Source organism: Myotis lucifugus, unplaced genomic scaffold, assembly GCF_000147115.1.
Source record: "Myotis lucifugus unplaced genomic scaffold, Myoluc2.0 scaffold_208, whole genome shotgun sequence".
Classification (NCBI taxonomy): domain Eukaryota; kingdom Metazoa; phylum Chordata; class Mammalia; order Chiroptera; family Vespertilionidae; genus Myotis; species Myotis lucifugus.
In genome coordinates, this window is record NW_005871256.1 from 1,827,478 (window position 1) to 1,845,918 (window position 18,441).

The 18,441-nt window shown below is 44.5% G+C and overlaps 1 protein-coding gene across 1 annotated transcript; it reads left to right on the top strand.

The window, feature by feature from the left end:
* The first annotated feature begins 5,257 nt into the window (after nt 1-5,257).
* OCM (oncomodulin) lies at nt 5,258-8,858 on the top strand. Its single transcript, XM_023761464.1, has 4 exons — nt 5,258-5,393; nt 6,207-6,339; nt 6,779-6,888; nt 8,833-8,858. The coding sequence occupies exons 1-4, from the start codon at nt 5,333-5,335 to the stop codon at nt 8,856-8,858; spliced, it is 330 nt and encodes a 109-aa protein (XP_023617232.1). The 5' UTR covers nt 5,258-5,332.
* Nucleotides 8,859-18,441: the final 9,583 nt, after the last annotated feature.

The window sequence follows — 18,441 nt, forward strand, 5'->3', positions numbered from 1 at the left end:
TTTGACCAAGGGCAAAAATATGAGGAGAGCCCCAAACTGCTCAGGCAAGTATGAAATGTTAGAGGAGAAAAGAAACAAAATGCGTTAGAAGACTGATTTTTTCATGAACGAGAAATGTGAGCATCACCATCTCAATTTACCGTTGGGCTGGAGGCAACATTTAATGGACACTGAGTGAGTTAATTAAGGAGAAATCGCAACTAAACCCAACATAAGGAGGGCTGCTGCTCTTGCTCCAGGGCCCCCTCTTATCTCTATGCTCTCCCCTAGGATGCGGGTGCTGGGGGCCCCTTGAATTGGGTAGGCATCCCTCCGAGAATCAGACCCCAGGGAAAACCATCCAGTAGGACAAACTTCCAGGAAGGGGCACTGTCACCCCAAAGTTCTGGAGACCTCAGATATCAGAGCCAGGTCCAAAACCCAGGAGATTGTTCTAAAGCCTCACCTTCTTATCTGGACACTAGAGGCCCGGTGCATGAAATTTGTGCACGGGGGGCGGGGAGGGAAGAGGTCCCCTCAGCCCAGCCTGCACCCTCTCCAATCCGGGACCCCTTGGACATCCCTCTCACAATCCTGGACTGCTGGCTCCTAACTGCTCACCTGCCTGCCTGCCTGATCGCCCTTAACTGCCCCCCCTTCCAGCCTGGTCGCCCCACGCAGCCTACTGTTCGGTTGTCTGTCTGGTTGTTTCAGTCGTGACGGCCCCTGGCTTTTTATATATTAGGATGGCCTTAAATAGACACACAGTCAGGAGACGTGGGAGCCCTGTGTTTGCCACCCTTGTTCCGACTTTTCCAGCTATCTGATTTTGGGGAATTTACCCAAGCTCATAGCACATCAATTTTCTTATTCATTGATTCAATAAATTATTATGGAGTGCCTGTTATGTGCCTGGCACAAGGAATAAACATTAATTTAAATGATTGGCTAGTTAATTGAATAAATATTACTGGCTTGGAAAGAATAAATATAGCCCTAACTGGTTTGGCTCAGTGGATACAGCGTCAGCCTGTGGACTCAAGGGTCCCAGGTTCGATTCCGGTCAAGGGCATGTACCTTGGTTGTGGGCACGTCCCCAGTGGGGAGTGTGCAGGAGGCAGCTGATCGATGTTTCTCTCTCATCAATGTTTCTAACTCTCTATCCCTCTCCCTTCCTCTCTGTAAAAATTCAATAAAATGTATTTAAAAAAAAAAGAATAAATATAAAATGAATGTGTATGTTATAGAGCCTTTGAGATCTCATCGTGTAGATGTGAGATAACAGAATGTATTTATATTAGTCTCTGTCCCCAGTTCTTGGCACAGAGCTCCTGAGACCCTTGTAATTTCCTAGGTGGTAAAAGCACTAGGAACACCTTTTATTCTAATATTTTGTCTTTGACTCTGGTTCCTGATATGGGACTCCTAAATACCTTCGAATTTCCTGGGAAATTCCTTTTAAGAAGAGGACAGACACAAAGGGAGAAGTTGGCCATGTGACGACAGAGGCAGAGATTGGGTGATGCAGCTACAAGTCAAGGAATGCCAAGGATCGCCAGCAAACACAGGAAGCTGGAAAAGACAAAGGAGGGTCCTCCCTGGAGCCTTCAGAGGGGGCCTTGAAACACCTGGATTTCAGACTTCTGGCCTCCAGAACTTGAGACAATAGATTTCTCTTATTCTCAGCCACTCAATCTGTGGTACTTTATTGTGGAAGCTCTAGGAAACTCACACACTGGGGCTTTAAAAAGATCCACCCGCCCAGGTTGGAGGGGAGTCCAAGTGGATGAGGGCTGGCCAGTTAGGAATGCAGTGCAGTTGTTCCCAAAAGAGATGGTGGTGGCTTGGGCTAGGGTGGTGCGAGTGAGGTGTGGAAAGAAGACAAGTTGAGGAATGTTTAGGAGGTGACATCTATTGAGAGACTATGCAAGTGGCAAACACACTGAAACGTGGTCTTCAGACATGTTCAAGAGATTTGTCACCAACAAGGTGGGCATAGGCCGTGGTGGCACCTAGGACAGGCCAGTGAGCCAGGAGATGGGTGCAGCCAGCATGGGTGGAGGGATGTCACAGGGCTACAGAAGCAGCAGGTGATCAGAGTGGGGGCCCTGGGTGGAGGAAGTCTGGGGGTTAAGAGGCACATTGGGGATCTGCATTAGAACAGGTGGTCAGCTGGAGCATCAAAGACCTGAGACAGAAGTGCGATCTGAGAGTCCAGGGCCATGGGCAGTAGCAAAGCCCAAACACACACCCTGGCTTCCCCGCTGCAGACATTGCTAGCCGATCCCAGCATCTTCTCCTTCCAGCTGGAAGCCTCCACCAATGGAGCAGAATGGACACAGATGAAATTCTCTTGCGATCCCAGGACAGGGTTTGGATTCAACAGGGGACTCTGAGCCCTCTCCAGACGTCTGCAGATCTCCACTTGGTCCCCTGATCCTCAGAAGAACGCTGAGAAGTTGACAAGCAGGTGCTTGCAGGACTCCTATTTTCAAGAGGAAACTGAGGCCCAGAAGCCTATGGCTGGTAAAAGGACAGAGCTGGGCTCGAATTAAGACCCACTTCCAAATCTGCCTCCTGCTCTTTCCTGGGAGTGGTTGTGAATCGGCGGCCAAAATAATGAAGACTACTGAATCAGCATTTTTTTTTATTGTGGTAGAACACACATAAACATGAACTTTACCATTTTAACCACTTTTAAGTGTACAGTTCTGTGGCTTTTCATGTTGATGTGCAACCATTATTACCATCCATCCACAAAACTCATTCATTTTCCCAAATTGAGACTCTGCACCCATTAAACAAGTACTCACCATCCCCCTCCCCCACCCCCCCAACACAGACCCTTCTACTTTCTGTCTCTGCAAACTTTACTCCAGGTGCCTCAGATTAGTGGAATCATAGGTTATTTGTCCTTTTGTGTGAATCAACATTTTTACCCCGGATTGAGCACAGTGGAATTCAAGTCATAATCTGGCTATTGTGCTGATTTAAATGAAGTTTACTAACTCTCTGCTATCTTTATTTTCTACCAAAAAAACACGTGTCTTGGTTTAACTCATATGCTATTTTCATTTAAGTGGGCAGGTTTTTTTGTGTTTTGTTCTGTTGTTTTTTTTTTAATCTCTATGGACAATCATAAAGCCTTCCCTGGGGAAAGAAAAGGCTCAGAGAGTTTCCATGACAACTTAATGTCAGAAAGCTAAATTAAAACTCTTGAGACTTATTTTCAGAAACTGTTTTTTAAGAGTTAGGCAAGTTGATGCTAGCTGGTAATCCTGTTTTCAAGTTGAGTTTTGGGGTGTGTGTGTGTTGCTGTTTTTATGTATCTATTCATCAAATAATTACTGGGCACCTAACAGGTCAGGCACTATGCTAGTGGGCATTGGGCCATATAATGTGGGCAGGACAGAAACGGTTCTTGGCCCGAGGTTTGGTAATTAAGAAATACCAAATGTTCCTGAGAGAAACTTTTATTGCTAACACGAGCTGAAGTCCGATGCTGGGGTGGGGGCAGAGGATATATTTGGGGCAAATTGAAGATGACCAACCAGATGACATTACCCACGGAGGAGTCTGAGGCCTCTCCCTTGAGCCTTTGAATTGTCTACTTCTAAGCCACTGAATATTTCTGATTGCAACATGGGACTGGTTTTTTACTTTTAAAAAAACTTGGATTCAGCCTTTAAAAAGAAGGAAATCCTGACATATGTTACCGTTTGGATGAAGACATTATGCAAGTGAAATAAGCCCGTCACAAAAAGACAAACACACCATGATTCCATTTGTAGGAGGCATCTAATGCAGTCACACTCCTAGAGACAGAAAGCAGATGGTGGTTGCCAGGGGCTGGGAGGAGGGAGAATGGGGAGTTCTGGTTCAATGGGCATCAAGTTCAGTTTGGCAAGATGAAGAAGTTCTAGAGATCTGTTGTACAACCAACCACATGCCTACAGTTAACGCTACTGTACTGTAGGTACACTTAAAAATGTGTTTATTTACTGCAATTTAAAAAAAGAGAGTCTGGCACAGCCCTGGCCATAGAGGGGACTCAATGTTTGCTCAATGCAATCATCTTGCTGGCTCAAGTCCTGGCCTGATGTTTTTGCTGCCAATGTTAGCTATGGGGTTGGAAATGGTTGGTGGTTCCCCCCCCCTCCCTCCTGCTGCCTTTTTAGTGTGTGCAATTGAAGATACAGCTGGGAAATAGCAAAGTCAGGGCTTTTCTAGAAAGTCATCTACCCGGGATCGTTCATTTTCTGGACAAGTCCTGTGTCCATCTGACACACTGACTTTGAGTCTCAACTCTGGACAGTCGCAGAGGTTAACAACAGGCCTGCGTCAGGTGGCAGCCACTAACATGTGGGGTGCCCTTTATAGTTTATGTGTTCACCTCATTTCGGCCGCTTTCTGGCCTCTAGTGCCTTCTCCAGGCTTCACCAGAGGGGTTTGTTTGCAGAACTGATGCCTTAAGGTTTGTTGAGGTTTGTTTTTAAAAATTGGCTGTTCCCACCCACCTTCCCTTGAGATATAAATAGAAGAAAAAAAGAGGTTTAATTAGTAAGGCAAGACATTCGAGCTACGTCCACTTGATCCTTGAAAAGGAAATCTAAGAGGTTCTTACTATCACTTTTTCAATCCTATATAAGGTAGGTCAGTAAGGACGCAAAAGCACATCCGTGTTTTTTGCTCCTTCAGCTCTTTTTTCTGATTCTTCTTGGGGGGAAATCTAAAACGGTGAGTAGCTGGTGGACCTACCAGACCCCAGACTCTTCTTTCCTACGCATTCTTATTAGGCTGGTGCACGCTGTGCTCAGATTGCTCTGTTCCCATGGAGTTGACACCTGGAAGGATTCTGATCTCCGGAAGATGGGCTTTTCATGTCTCTGATTCCCATCCTTCAGGAGAAATAGCATCTCTCCCACAGAAGGTCTATCCTTTCCCCATGGAATTTGCAACATTGCATTTCTCTGGCTGGTGCAGGAAGATGCTACTGCAATTGTGACATGCTTTACTTTGCAATGGTTTGTAGATGTTTATATAAAAGGTCAATTATGTAAATATAATTTTGATAAGAAAATGAAATCAAATTGGTTTTTAGGTTGTGCTTTAAATTTCATCTTCGGGGTGTATTCCGGAGAGGGCCCTGAGACAAAGATGGCTGGGATCTTCTCAGTACTTGGTTTCTGTTTGCATATTCTGTCCCATCACTTCATACCACGCTGATTACATTTTTCAAGTTCTCAATGAATGTACTGTTTCCATGGGCTAAAGAGGGGGGACTCCCCCAAGACAAGCTTGTTCCTGCCTGCCATTCACCAGATGTCCCTTATCCCGTGTGGACAGGTGGACAATGAGCATCACAGATGTCCTCAGTGCGGAAGACATTGCGGCCGCCCTGCAGGAGTGCCAAGGTAAAGGGCGATTGAGCCGAAACCGGTTTGGCTCAGTGGATAGAGCGTCGGCCTGCGGACTGAAAGGTCCCAGGTTCGATTCCGGTCAAGGGCATGTACCTGGGTTGTGGGCACATCCCCAGGAGGAGATGTGCAGGAGGCGGCTGATCGATGTTTCTCTCTCATCGATGTTTCTAACTCTCTATCTCTCTCCCTTCCTCTCTGTAAAAAATCAATAAAATATATTTAAAAAATAAAAATAAAGGGCGATTGAGGCACGGGCGGGGTTTTCCCTTGTACTCACACTTCCAGCAAAGTCCCAAAAAATTAACATGTCAACTTTGCCGAAAGTTCATGGGATCAGAGAATAAAACTGTTCTTGATTAACTAAGATTATAGGGACATGAGATCTCATTTCCGTAAGGCGAAAGAAACTCAGAGCGAGAAAAGAGGTCATTGGCTGCTATGTACCTATTTGACTCCAACAATTGCATTTTCCCTCCCGGAGACCAGGGATGCCGGGGTCTTGGAGACACAGCTGTAAAATGGGCAGGGGAGGCACGGGGAGCAGAGGAGGGAGGGGCAAACCAAGTGGAGAGGAAAGCTGGGGGCGGGGGCAGGAGACCATACCCAAAGCCATCCAGGCTTGGCTGCTTAAGAATCCTGAACCAGTCACAGCCCTCTTTGTCTTTAAAAAGATTTTTTTTTTTTTAGCAGAGCATCCCTGTGGCTCAATGATACTCTTATTTTTAATAACCCATGTTTTCAGCATCTTGGCCCAAACACAGGATGCGGTCCAGTGAGCACCAGAATAACCCATTCTCTGTTCTTCAGACCCAGATACTTTTGAGCCCCAAAAATTCTTCCAGACATCAGGCCTCTCCAAGATGTCGGCCAGTCAGGTGAAGGATGTCTTTCGGTTCATAGACAACGACCAGAGTGGATACCTGGATGAAGAAGAGCTAAAGTAAGCCTAAGCCTGTCCTAAGCCTGTCTGGCACCCCAACATTCCTAGTGGGGCTGGGGTGCAGTGGAGTCCAGTTGCTCGGTATTTCTTCATGGACCAGCCTCGATGCCGGTCATTCAGCAGCCTCAAGAAAGGGAAGGACATGAGTCGGTTGGTCATATATCGAAACACGGGCACCTAAGATTGGAGGGGCCAAGATGAACTAGTTTTAGGGGTTTTCTTTGGCCAATGGACTTATCAACAAAACTCTGTAAAAAACTTTCTGAAACAAAACGCCCAGCAAATACTTTCTACAATGAAGGAGACCTTTGCTTGCTAAGACCCTGACTGATGACTGAAATTGCTGGGAACGGGTTTGTTGCTTCAAGAGGAAAAGAAAGGGGAAGCGGGAAGTGCTTGGTCTTTCAGAAAATCCCCCTCGGTCTCTATTATCCTGTAGGTTTTTCCTCCAGAAGTTTGAGAGTGGTGCTAGAGAACTGACCGAGACAGAAACCAAGTCCCTGATGGCGGCTGCAGATAATGATGGAGATGGAAAAATTGGGGCTGATGGTAAGTTCACACCTGCACAGAGCATAAGAGACTAGCTCAAGGAGCATCAGGGGACTTGGGCCGTGAGATCAGATGGATGTGGGTTAAAAGCCCCCGTTCTTAACTTTGCTGAGCCTCAGTCTTTTCATCTGTAAAATGGGACTCAAGTGAGGGTGCAATTGATGTTAGGAAAGACTGGCACGTGGCTGAGGTTGTACCATAGAAGCTGGTCCTGCTGGTCACTGTCTATGAACCAGAAAATATCCTTTACCTGACTAGGGGACTAGCGAGTTGCCTGGCCAATTATGTGCAAGACAGCTTCATGTGCTTTGAAAATAGGGTAAGGAATTCCCACCCGAGGTATCTGAGCCCCTCTGAACGAGGGAAGGATCGACATTCACAAGAGTGTCTATACTTTAAAGGGCCTATTGTCTAGAGTAGGAAAGCCTCTTAGCTTTCAAGGGTTTAAACAAATATGTTTGATTGGATATTAGCCCACGAAATGGACAATGTTATGCAGAACCACATAAACCGGTTGAAACCCCATTCCTGGAGTCTTCTGTGTGCAGAGCCCGCATTCCACTGTTAGCATCCTTGTCCGGCTGCAGGGTTGTGTTCATAGGATTTTGTCCTGTTGCTCATGTGCTCGCTGGCTACTGTGTGTGCATGCCAACGCTGAAGGTATGTGCGGTCCTTATGGTGGCATTCTTTTGAAATTAAAAACTGCTCCTTTAGATCCTTATTTTAAAAATCTAATCAAAATGATGCCACGATAACTGTCCACACTGGGAGTTGGTGTCGCTTCTGTAAATAACTCGGGAAAATGGTTTAGGTAAGGAGAGACTGATTTTTTCAACCTAACCATGAAAGACTTCCAAAATAGGCAAAGCTTACTAATAAATATGAAGTAAATCCCCAGTTTTCAATTCCTCTCCAGAGCATCTACATCATCATTATTAATAGTACGAGTGGCCCGGTGCACAAAATTCGTGCACAGGGGTTGGGGGGTGTCCCTCAGCCTGGCCTGTACCCTCTCCAATCTGGGACCCCTCGGGGGATGTCCGACTGCCGGTTTAGGCACGATCCAGCCTGCTCTCTCCCAACTGCCCCCCCTACCGGCCTGCTCTCTCCCAACTATGCCCCCCGCCGCTGGCCTGATTGCTCTAACTGGCCTGATTGCTCTAACTGCCTCTGCCTTGGCCCCGCCACTATGGCACGTCCGGAAGGTCTCCCGGAAGGTCTTCTGGTCTAATTAGCATATTACCCTTTTATTAGTATAGATTATTATTATCTTTTAGTAATATAAGCTTTTGGGGGTATGGTTAAGATTCAAAGAGAAAAGTTAGTTCAAATTCTCACCTTATTAAATGTTTCCAAAATGCAAAATGTAGCTACAGTATAGACGAAAACCTCCCATTTCCATCTTAAACTGACCAGACAAAAAGTTAAAAGTTCACAGATTGTGATTGAATTCACTCCTGGCCATGGAGAGGACGGGTGGGCAGGTTCTAATACAAGCAAAGCTACAGGAGATGGTTAAAGGAGGTTAGGCAGGAAGAGGAAACACTTAGACCAGTGGTTCTCAACCTTCTGGCCCTTTAAATACAGTTCCTCATATTGTGACCCAACCATAAAATTATTTTCGTTGCTACTTCATAACTATAATGTTGCTACTGTTAGGAATCGTAATGTAAATATCTGATATGCAGAATGGTCTTAGGCGACCCCTGTGAAAGGGTCGTTTGACCGCCAAAGGGGTCGAGACCCACAGGTTGAGAACCGCTGGCTTAGACTCTCTGGACTGTGGTCGGTGACACACTCTCTTCCTTTTGTGCTCTTTGGGGGGCCATGCCCATCACCTGAAATTTGCTCCCTTTCCTTCCTCTTCAGAACTCTCATGGGCCACAGTGTCTGTAAAGTACTGAGCCATCTCCATTGACCCTGTTCTCACCTCTTCTGTTCTAGAATTCCAGGAAATGGTACATTCTTAAAGAGCCCAGACTATGGAGATAGACACAATCAGCTGGAAGGCCTCCAAAACCCCAGGAAAATGGGAAACCCCACCTCTTCCCCCTAATTTATTTATTAATTCCCCCTGGAATGCTCCTGCGACTCGCTCGGTGTTTAGTGAGGTAATAGACTTTAGTCATTCGTGACTTTCCGGTGGTGGGTATGCCCTGACGACCCCCGTAAGGCCCCCAGCAGAAATGCCTTTAAAAATCACCTAATAAAGACACGTTTCTCATCACCTGCTGTTGTGTGGGTGTGGTTTTTTCTCAGGAAGGGAGCTGGATGAAAGCAGTTTGGGAACTTGAGACGATGCCTGGTCCCCGCAAGCACTAAGCAAGCAGCGTTTGTGCTGTGCATGAGCGAACAGAAAACAGGTTGAAAAAACATGTCACAAGCAAGTTGGCACTGTCAAGCTAGGTTTTTCTCAGCGGTGTATCTGAGTCAGACAGTAATAGGAAGGGTTTTAGACAGCAGAACCGCTCTTGCTTACGTGCTTTCTGCTCCTGGGTGTTAGATTTCCGTGAGAGCTTTAAGCAACAGCAAATAGGACAAGACAGAAGAAAGTGGGAGGCTACAGTGGGAGGTGCGGCCACGGAGGCTTACCGCGCTAGGTGAGCACAAGCAGACCCATTTTCAAACGTGTTTTGTTTTCTTAGAAAAACAAGCTGAGACTTTCCTGTTCTGACCCAACCTCCTCCTGCCTCCCCCTCTTTCTCAGCCACTATTTTCCTGGCTTGTATTTGATGCCACCTGAACCAATTACACCAAGAACTGCCTAACATCTGAGGCGAGCTGGGGGGTCCTGTTACAGGGTTTCATGAGGGTGGGGCGATCTCCGGCCAGGAAACTCTCACTGGGCTGCCTTCCAGGTGGCAGGCTGAAGCTCTGCTCCGGCTGCCTGCCCGGGGGCTGAGGACTCCGGGAGGAACTGAGGCATTTCCCTGGGCGCCCCTTTAAAAATGCACTTTTTACCCCCGTACTCGAGCTCCCAAGGCCCTGGGTTCTTCCATCATTCGGTGACTTTGAACCCCTGGTTTTTGGAGGGTCATGTGAGCGCAGCTTTTTAAAGTCTGGGGCATAGACGACTGTGGGGCCTCACAGTGACTTTAGAGCAGTGGTTCTCAACCTTGGCTGCACATTAGAATCACCTGGGAATCTTTTTAAAATCCTGATTCCTGGGCCTCATCCTCCGGAAATTCTGTTTCTTTGTTACTAATGATGAGGCCCCACCCATAACAAAGAAACAGACTTTCTGGAGGATGAGGCCCAGAAATCAGGATTTTAAAAAGATTCCCAGGTGATGCTAACGTGCAGCCAAGGTTGAGAACCACTGCTTTAGGGGGACAGGGTGAACACTTTATTTTAACAACCACGTGTTTATTTAATGTGCATCAGAAAAAACAAAGCACAGACACGTGGCTCCAGTACTTGAGACCAGGCTATGGGGAGCAGGAGACATTTAATCTGAAGAAGAATGAGTAATATTGGAGATGGTATTAGGGGACAAAATCACAAAGGCAGTTTTCAAATGAGTCAAAATGGGGAACTACAGCTGGAAAATGAAGTCTTTGGGGAGAGCTGGAGAACAAAACTGTCACTTCGTGGCCGGCTCCTCGTTGCCTCCCAGCACACGCCTGTACTCCATCCTCTCCTCGCCTCACCCCTGCCTGCACTCCATCCTCTCCTCACCCCTGCCTGCCTGCTCTCCATCCTCTCCTCACCCCTGCCTGCCTGCTCTCCATCCTCTCCTCACCCCTGCCTGCCTGCACTCCATCCTCTCCTCACCCCTGCCTGCCTGCACTCCATCCTCTCCTCACCCCTGCTTGCCTGCACTCCATCCTCTCCTCACCCCTGCCTGCCTGCTCTCCATCCTCTCCTCACCCCCTGCCTTCCTCTTGGTTTGTGAAAATGTCCCCCAGACCGCATTTGTCAATCCCTCGAAATAGAAGGGCCGTCCTGGCCACTGCTGACCTAACAGGCTTGATTCTTAGACGCCGTTCTGCCCTCCCCTCCACACCACACGTGGATGCAGATCCTTCCCTTACCCTGGGTTCACTCCACTCGCCTTTCTCAGCACAGGGAGCCCCTGAGCAGCTCACAGCGACCCCGCAGCCCTTTCACCACAGGGCTCTGGGCACCACATGCTTCAGGAAACAATGGGAATGATGATGCTTTAGGAATAATGGTGCTGAGCTTTCAACTGGCCAATTACAAGCCATCACCACCCTCTGGACCAGCAAAGGCCACCTCACCCCCCAACCGAAGCAAAGATCATGGGTTTCTCTTATTTCCTTTCTCAGGGGGCATCTGTATAGGAATCATGACTAGAAGGGTCATTGGAGCACGGGACCCTGTGTCATAGGGTCATACTGATGTCTGTCTTGGGGAAAATGCTTAGAGGACAGATGTATACGAGAGGATAAACGGCCACAAATTGTCCATAGAGTGATGGTCAGCTATTCATGAATTTGGTTCATTCTACTGTTTCAAAAGTATAATTCAAATTATTTTTGCCCATTTCAAATATAGTACTTTTTCATTTTTCCAACGCAGTTTTAGAAAATTAATTTTAGAGTCTCTGCCAATAGACAAGAAGTAGCAATCAAAGGAGACATCTTTTTGTGTTTAACACCCCAAAAGTGCCGGGTGGTATGCTTAAATGAAACAATAATCTTGTCTTTACTCATATCCACTTTTAATTATGTTGTTTGGATTTGGGTGTTTTAGGGAGCAGGGGTGGGCATTCCACCTCTGAATACAGGTAACAACAGCTCTGGGCATTTGATCATATTTGTTAATTAGCACTGTTTGGGGATTTTTTGTTATTTTTCTAGGTTTAAATATTGCAAAAACATTAGCATTTCCAAATCTTTGGTAAAGTATGATTTGAAAACAAAAAATGTTTTCAGAAACTACCCAACTTTAATCATTATATAATTTCATGCAAAGCAAATGGGTCCTAATTAATATGCCCCTCACAGACAAAAAGAGAGAAAGGATCTATAGCAAAATACTAAGAGTATGATCGCCAGCTGGTAGGATCACAGAACAGCGAGATAAGACCGGGGCCATTCTAAAAGCAGAGCTGAGTAATTACAGAACATTCAACACAAAGATGCAGAATTCACTCAATTATTGTTACGAAGCCAAAGTAACAAATTCTGATTTTAAATATTTTCACCCCACATTTGAATTAATGAAAGCCCTGCATACTTACCATGTTCCTGAAATTTCTAGTCATTTTAGACTGTAATTCTATATGCCAGGGAAATTTTTAAAATATAACACGTCCAAAGTCCGATCAAAACTGGAAAAACCCTAAATAAAATCCCAACAACACAGAAAAGGACTTGGCAGGCTTCTAAACAACTTCACTTTTGTGGCTGTTTGCTCGGCTGACCTCACTTGCAGGTGACCACCGACCTACCTGGAGAGAGCATGTTCTCGGCAATGAAATCATGTATTTTGACTTTGAAATGAGGGTCTAGATGGTAACATAGGGGACAGAGCTGACAAGCCTGGTGTCTGTCCTTTTTCCTGATTGCTTATTAAATAGGGAAGCAACAGTAACTTTAATTTGTACAGTTTTTACTTATCATTTGGCTCGTATTTTATAATAAATGGAATATGATCGCAATGCCAGCTTCATGAATGCTTCATCATTGCTGAAGCTCATTCAGAATGATTAAAATATTTCAAACATCGTTTTTATTTGGCTTCAGCACAGCACATTATAAAATACGTACATGATTTTTTAAATGCATAGGCTTTCACAGTCCCTTCCAGCTCAAATAAAAAGTGTAGCCAACAGGGAAGATTTCTGAAATACTTGTCTATTGGTTTACAAGCTCCATAGTTCATTCTGCGTAACGACTGCAGTTTAATTTTGTGTAATGAGTCCCCAGGAATCCAATTTCAAGCAAAAACCTATCTTCTATCTCCTCTGCTAATGCTAAGGGATGGTATTACTGTGCAAACACTTAAGAAGACAGATGAAATTGGAATCACCAGGATCGTTTCCACTGGGCCTGTTAATTTATTCACTGGAAAGGCTATTCATTTACATAATGTTTTAACTGGCTTCCAAAAGTAACTTTTTTGGTCAGGGAGTGGATTTGAACATCATTTGCATAGGACTTCTACAATGAATACATGGATTCACACATTACATTACTTTTGAGTTGTAAAGTATTTGAAGCGTTCAGGTGAGAATATGCAGAGACATAAACACCTGTGTACCTACTCCCCTCACTTGATCAAATCTTGACGTGAACTGTCTGGTGCAGTGGTTCTCAACCTTCTGGCCCTTTAAATACAGTTCCTCATGTTGTGACCCAACCATAAACTTATTTTCGTTGCTACTTCATAACTGTAATGTTGCTACTGTTATGAATCATAATGTGAATATCTGATATGCAGGATGGTCTTAGGCGACCCCTGTGAAAGGGTCGTTCGACCGCCAAAGGGGTCGCGACCCACAGGTTGAGAACCGCTGGTCTGGTGGTTTAGCAACATGTCAACTAGGGTGGGCTGTAGGTACCAGTTAGGCTGGGCCACGAGGGCCATTTTGCCTGAGATTTGGAAGGTGGGAGAGAAGCAACAGAGTATTTATCCTCCGGAAGTCCATGTGGGGTGGTCACTTACCTTCCAGCTCCCCTCCTTGGTGTGGGCTCCTCCTTCAGCTCCCAGTTCCAGGCGTAGGTTTCCTTCAGTGACAAGGGGCACCAGCTTTACCTGGAGGAATCCCCATTATCGGAGTTGGGGCATAGGAGACCAACATGAATTCCAGTCTGTCCTCCTGGGTCCCAGCCTGTCTTCGCTCTCTCTCGTTATATCCATCGTCCCTTCCTGCATGCCTGCTCTGCAGACATACAAAAAGTAGGTTTATAGTTGTGAGTACGCAAAACAGTTTATTCTTGTATTATTAATTATTAACTATTATATTACTAGTGTACCGGTGCACAGATTCGTGCACAGTGAAAGGAAATTAGAAGAAATATTTTAATATCGCTATTCGCCCTTTCTCTATAATAGAAGTGTCAACCAAATTCATGATCGACAATGACAGATGGAAACACATGCATGCGATTAGTGCCAGCGAGAGCTTTATTGTATCGCGCATGCGTGAGTCAACTTAGCCTTTTATATATATACTAGAGGCCCGGTGCACAAAATTCGTGCAATGGGGGGGTTGTCCGTCAGCCCAGCCTGCACCCTCTCCAATCTGGGACCCCTCAAGGGATGTCCAACTTCCCATTTAGGCCCGATCCCACCCAAACGGGCAGTTGGACATTCCTCTCACAATCTAGGACTGCTGACTCCCAACCGCTTGCCTGCCTGCCTGCCTGATCACCCCCTAACCACTCCCCTGCCAGCCTGATCGACACCTAACTGTTCCCCTGCCGGCCCGATCGCCCCCAACTGCCCTCCCCTGCAGGCCATCTTGTGGCGGCCATCTTGTGGCCACATGGGGGCGGCCATCTTGTGTGTTGGAGTGATGGTCAATTTGCATACTGGCAATTTACTAATTAGCATATCGGGGCTAATTAGCATATCCCTCTCTTATTATTGTGTTGGAGTGGTCAATTTGCATACTGGTCATGACTAATTAGCATATCTGGTCATGACTGTGAGGGCATTGTGACCAATTTGCATATTACCCTTTTATTAGTATAGATGTGTGTGTGTGTGAGTGTGTGTATACACACTTCAAACCCAAAAAATCTTGCTTAAATTAGACCTTGCTTTCTGATTGCAAGCTAAACCTTTCCCAGCCCAGTGAAGCACCACACTTCTCTTTTCAGGGTAATTGTCCAGCAACACAGCAGGTAATTATCAACACGAAGCAGATTATTATTGTAGATCACGCAGGGAGAACAAAGGGTAAAATATGTAACTGCAGCAGTGTTTGACTATATTCTGCGCAGTGAGAAAACCTGAAGTCATTTCCAAGTTCCACCATTTCTTCTTTTCAGTCGGGTCAAGTTTCTAAGCTTTCTAAACCTCTGTTTTCCGGCTAATGAAAAGAAAATAGGATTCCACCAAGTCTCCTATCTTCCTACTCCAGGACTTCTGTGAGGATCAAATGAGATGAGGCACGAGAAAATGCTTCACAGACATTTGGTTGAACTATAAAATGTTTGCACCTGACTATAAGGCAAGTTGGGTTCCTGGGCTGAAGAAACTCCAAGGAGTCTAGTTGCTAGGGAGAGGAAGCTGGGTTTTGCTATGTGACGTCATTACTTGGCGCCCACAGCCACGGTTTCCTGGATGGGCTGGGCTGCGGGCCACATTTTGCGCCATGGGGTCTTGGCAGCGTTGGCTGCAATTTGGTGGGGTGTCACTCCAGGGTGGTGGCGGGGCCTGTGTCCCACTTGGGGAAAGCCAAGTGTTGGTTTGTCAGCACCAGGTCCGTGGTGCCCCCTGGTGGTCAGTGCACATAATAGCTACCAGTCAGAGGGGAGGACAGACACTTGGCCTTTTATATTTATAGATTTACTTGTATAATATGTCTTTTTATTATATTATTATTTCATATCCTTACCTATGATTTATCTTTTGGGTAATGACAGCTGGTGATTTAACCTACTTTGCCCACCCCTGTAAGTGACAATATATTCCATGGCTACATAATAGCTTAATACATGTAATATCCAAAACCTCCCACCCTGGAACGGCGACTTTCTACCTGAAATCATACTCCCTTCTACCACAAAAACGTGCCGTCCTACACCTCATTCTCTTGGAATTTTGAGTTCACAAATTCTTTTTCCAGCTTTATTGAGGTATAATTGACATGTAAAATTGTAATTTTATTAACATGTACATGATGATTTTAGGTACGTATGCTCTACAAAAGGATTTCCACATATATACCTTTTGGGGGGTGAGGGGGCTTAAAAACACAATTCTATTCTTAGCAAATTTCAATACTACAACACAGCATTATCAGCTATAGTCACCATGTTGTACTTTAGATCCTCAGATTTTATTCATCTTATAACTGAAAGTGTGTACCCTGTTACTAGCCTCTCCCTTCCCCCCATACCCTCCAGCCCCTGGCAACCACTATTCTACTCTGTTTCCGAGTCTGACTTTTTTTTTTTTAAGATACCACATGTAAGTGATACCATAAAATATTTGTCTTTCTTCGTTTGGCTTGTTTCACTAAGCATAATGCCCTCCAGGCTCATCCATGTTGCCACAAACAGCAGAATGTCCTTCTTTCTCCTGCCTGAATAATACCCTACTGTATGCACAGGCAGCACATTTTATTCATTCATTCATCTGTCAATGGACACTTAGATTGTTTCCATGCCTTGGGAATTGTGAATAATGCTACAATGTGCATGGGAGTACAGATACCTCTTCTGGATAATGATTTTCTTTTCTTTGGATATATAACCAGAAGTGGGATTGCTGAGTCATAAGGTAGTTCTGTTTTTAATTTTCTGAGGAACCTCCAAACTGTTTTCCATAGTGGCTACACCACTTTACATTCCCACCAACAGTGGACTGGAGTTCCCTTTTCTCCACATCCTAGCCAGCATTTGTTATCTCGTCTTTTTGAAAATAGACCTAACAGGAGTGAAATGATATCTCATCGTTTTTATTTGCCTTTCCCTAAATGATTCGTGATGTTGAAAGGATATCTTCTCATGTACCACGTACATGTTGGCTATTTGTATATCTTATTTGGAAGAATGTCTACTCAGATCCTTTGCTCATTTTTAAATTGAGTTATTTGAAAGTATTTTCTATTGTTTGTATGAATTCTTGATATTTTGGATATTAACCCCTTACTGGATGTGTGGTTTGCAGATATTTTCTATTCCATAGGATGACTTTTCATTTTGTTGATGGTTGCCTTTGCTGTGCAGCTTTGTAGTTTATTCTGTTGCATGCACTTTTTGTGTCAACTCCAAAAATCCTTTGCCATAACCAATGTCAAGGAGCTTACCGGTTTTCTTCTAGTTTTATGGTTTCACCTTTTATGTTCAAATCTTCAATCCATTTTGAATTGATTTTTATGTATGGTGCAAAATAGAAGTCCAGTTTCATTTTTCTTTTTTTGCATGTGGCTATCCAGTTTTCCCAACACCATTTATCGAAGAGTCTATCCTCTTCCCAATGTAACTATTGGCTCCTTTGTCATAAACTAATTGACTATATGTGCATGGGTTTATTTCTGAGCTCTCTATTCTGTTCCAATGATCTTGTGTCTGATTTTATGCCAATACCATACTGTTTGGATTACTATAGCTTTGCAATGTAGTTTGAAATTAGGGAGTGTGATGACTCCAGTTTTGCTCTTCATTCTCAAGATTGCTTTGGCTCTTCAAGGTCTTTTGTGGCTCCATATGAATTTTAGGATTGGTTTTTGTGTCCACAAAAATTACCATTGGAATTTTGATAAGAATTGCACTGAATCTGTAGATCACTTTAGGTAGAATGGATATTTTAACAGTATTAATTCTTCCAATCCATGAACACAAAACATCTTTCCATTTATTTGTGCCTTCTCCAATTTCTTTCATCAGTGTTTTATAATTTTTAGTGCATAAATCTTTTACCTCCTTGGCTAAATTTATTACTAAGTACTTTATTCTCTTTTGTTGTTGTTGTTAATCCTCACCCAAGGATATTTTTTCCATTGATATTTAGAGAGGATGGAAGGGGGAGAGACAGAGAGAGAAGCATGGATGTGAGAGAGACACATCAATTGGTTGCTCCCACCCTCACTCCAACTGGGCCCGGGATCAAGACTGCAACTGAGGTATGTGCCCTTGACCAGAATTGAATCCGAGACCCTTCATCAGTGGACTGACACTCTAACCACTGAGCCAAAACGACTAGGGCAGTATTTTCTTTTTGATGCTAATGTAAATAGGATTTTCTTACTTTCTCTGATAGTTCCTTGTTAGCAACAACTGACTTTTGTATACTGATATTGTATCCTGCAACTTTACTGACTTCCTTTATTAGTTCTAAGGGGTTTATGGTGCAGTCTTTAAGGTTTTCTATATATAAGATCATATTATCTGCAGAGACAATTTTACTTCATGGCTTGGATGCCTTTTCTTTCTTTTTCTTGCTGGATTGTTCTGGGGAGGACTCCTGATCTTAGAGGAAAAGCTTTCAACCTTTCATATGTGAAGTGTGGGCTTGTCACATGTGGCCTTTATTAAGGGATGGTATATCCCTTCTATACCGAGTTTGTTGTTGTTTTTTTACCTTGGAAGGATGCTGAATTTTGTTGAGTGCTTTTTCTCACCTACTCAGATGATCACATGATTTTGACCCTTCATTTCCTTAATGTACTAGTAGTGTATCACATATATTGATTTGCATACATTGAAAATGTCTTTCAAGAGCAAGTAATGATAGTAATAATTTGTTGAATAATGATTAAGTGCTGGGCACTAGATGTCCAATTCAAAGTCCATTTAATTCTTATGGTGAAGTCTTCAAGGAAAGCCTTTACTATTAGTCATTTTACAAACAAGAGATACACACTGGAGAAAGGTTAGGTAATCAGTCCAAGGTCTCACACCTAGTGAGGGA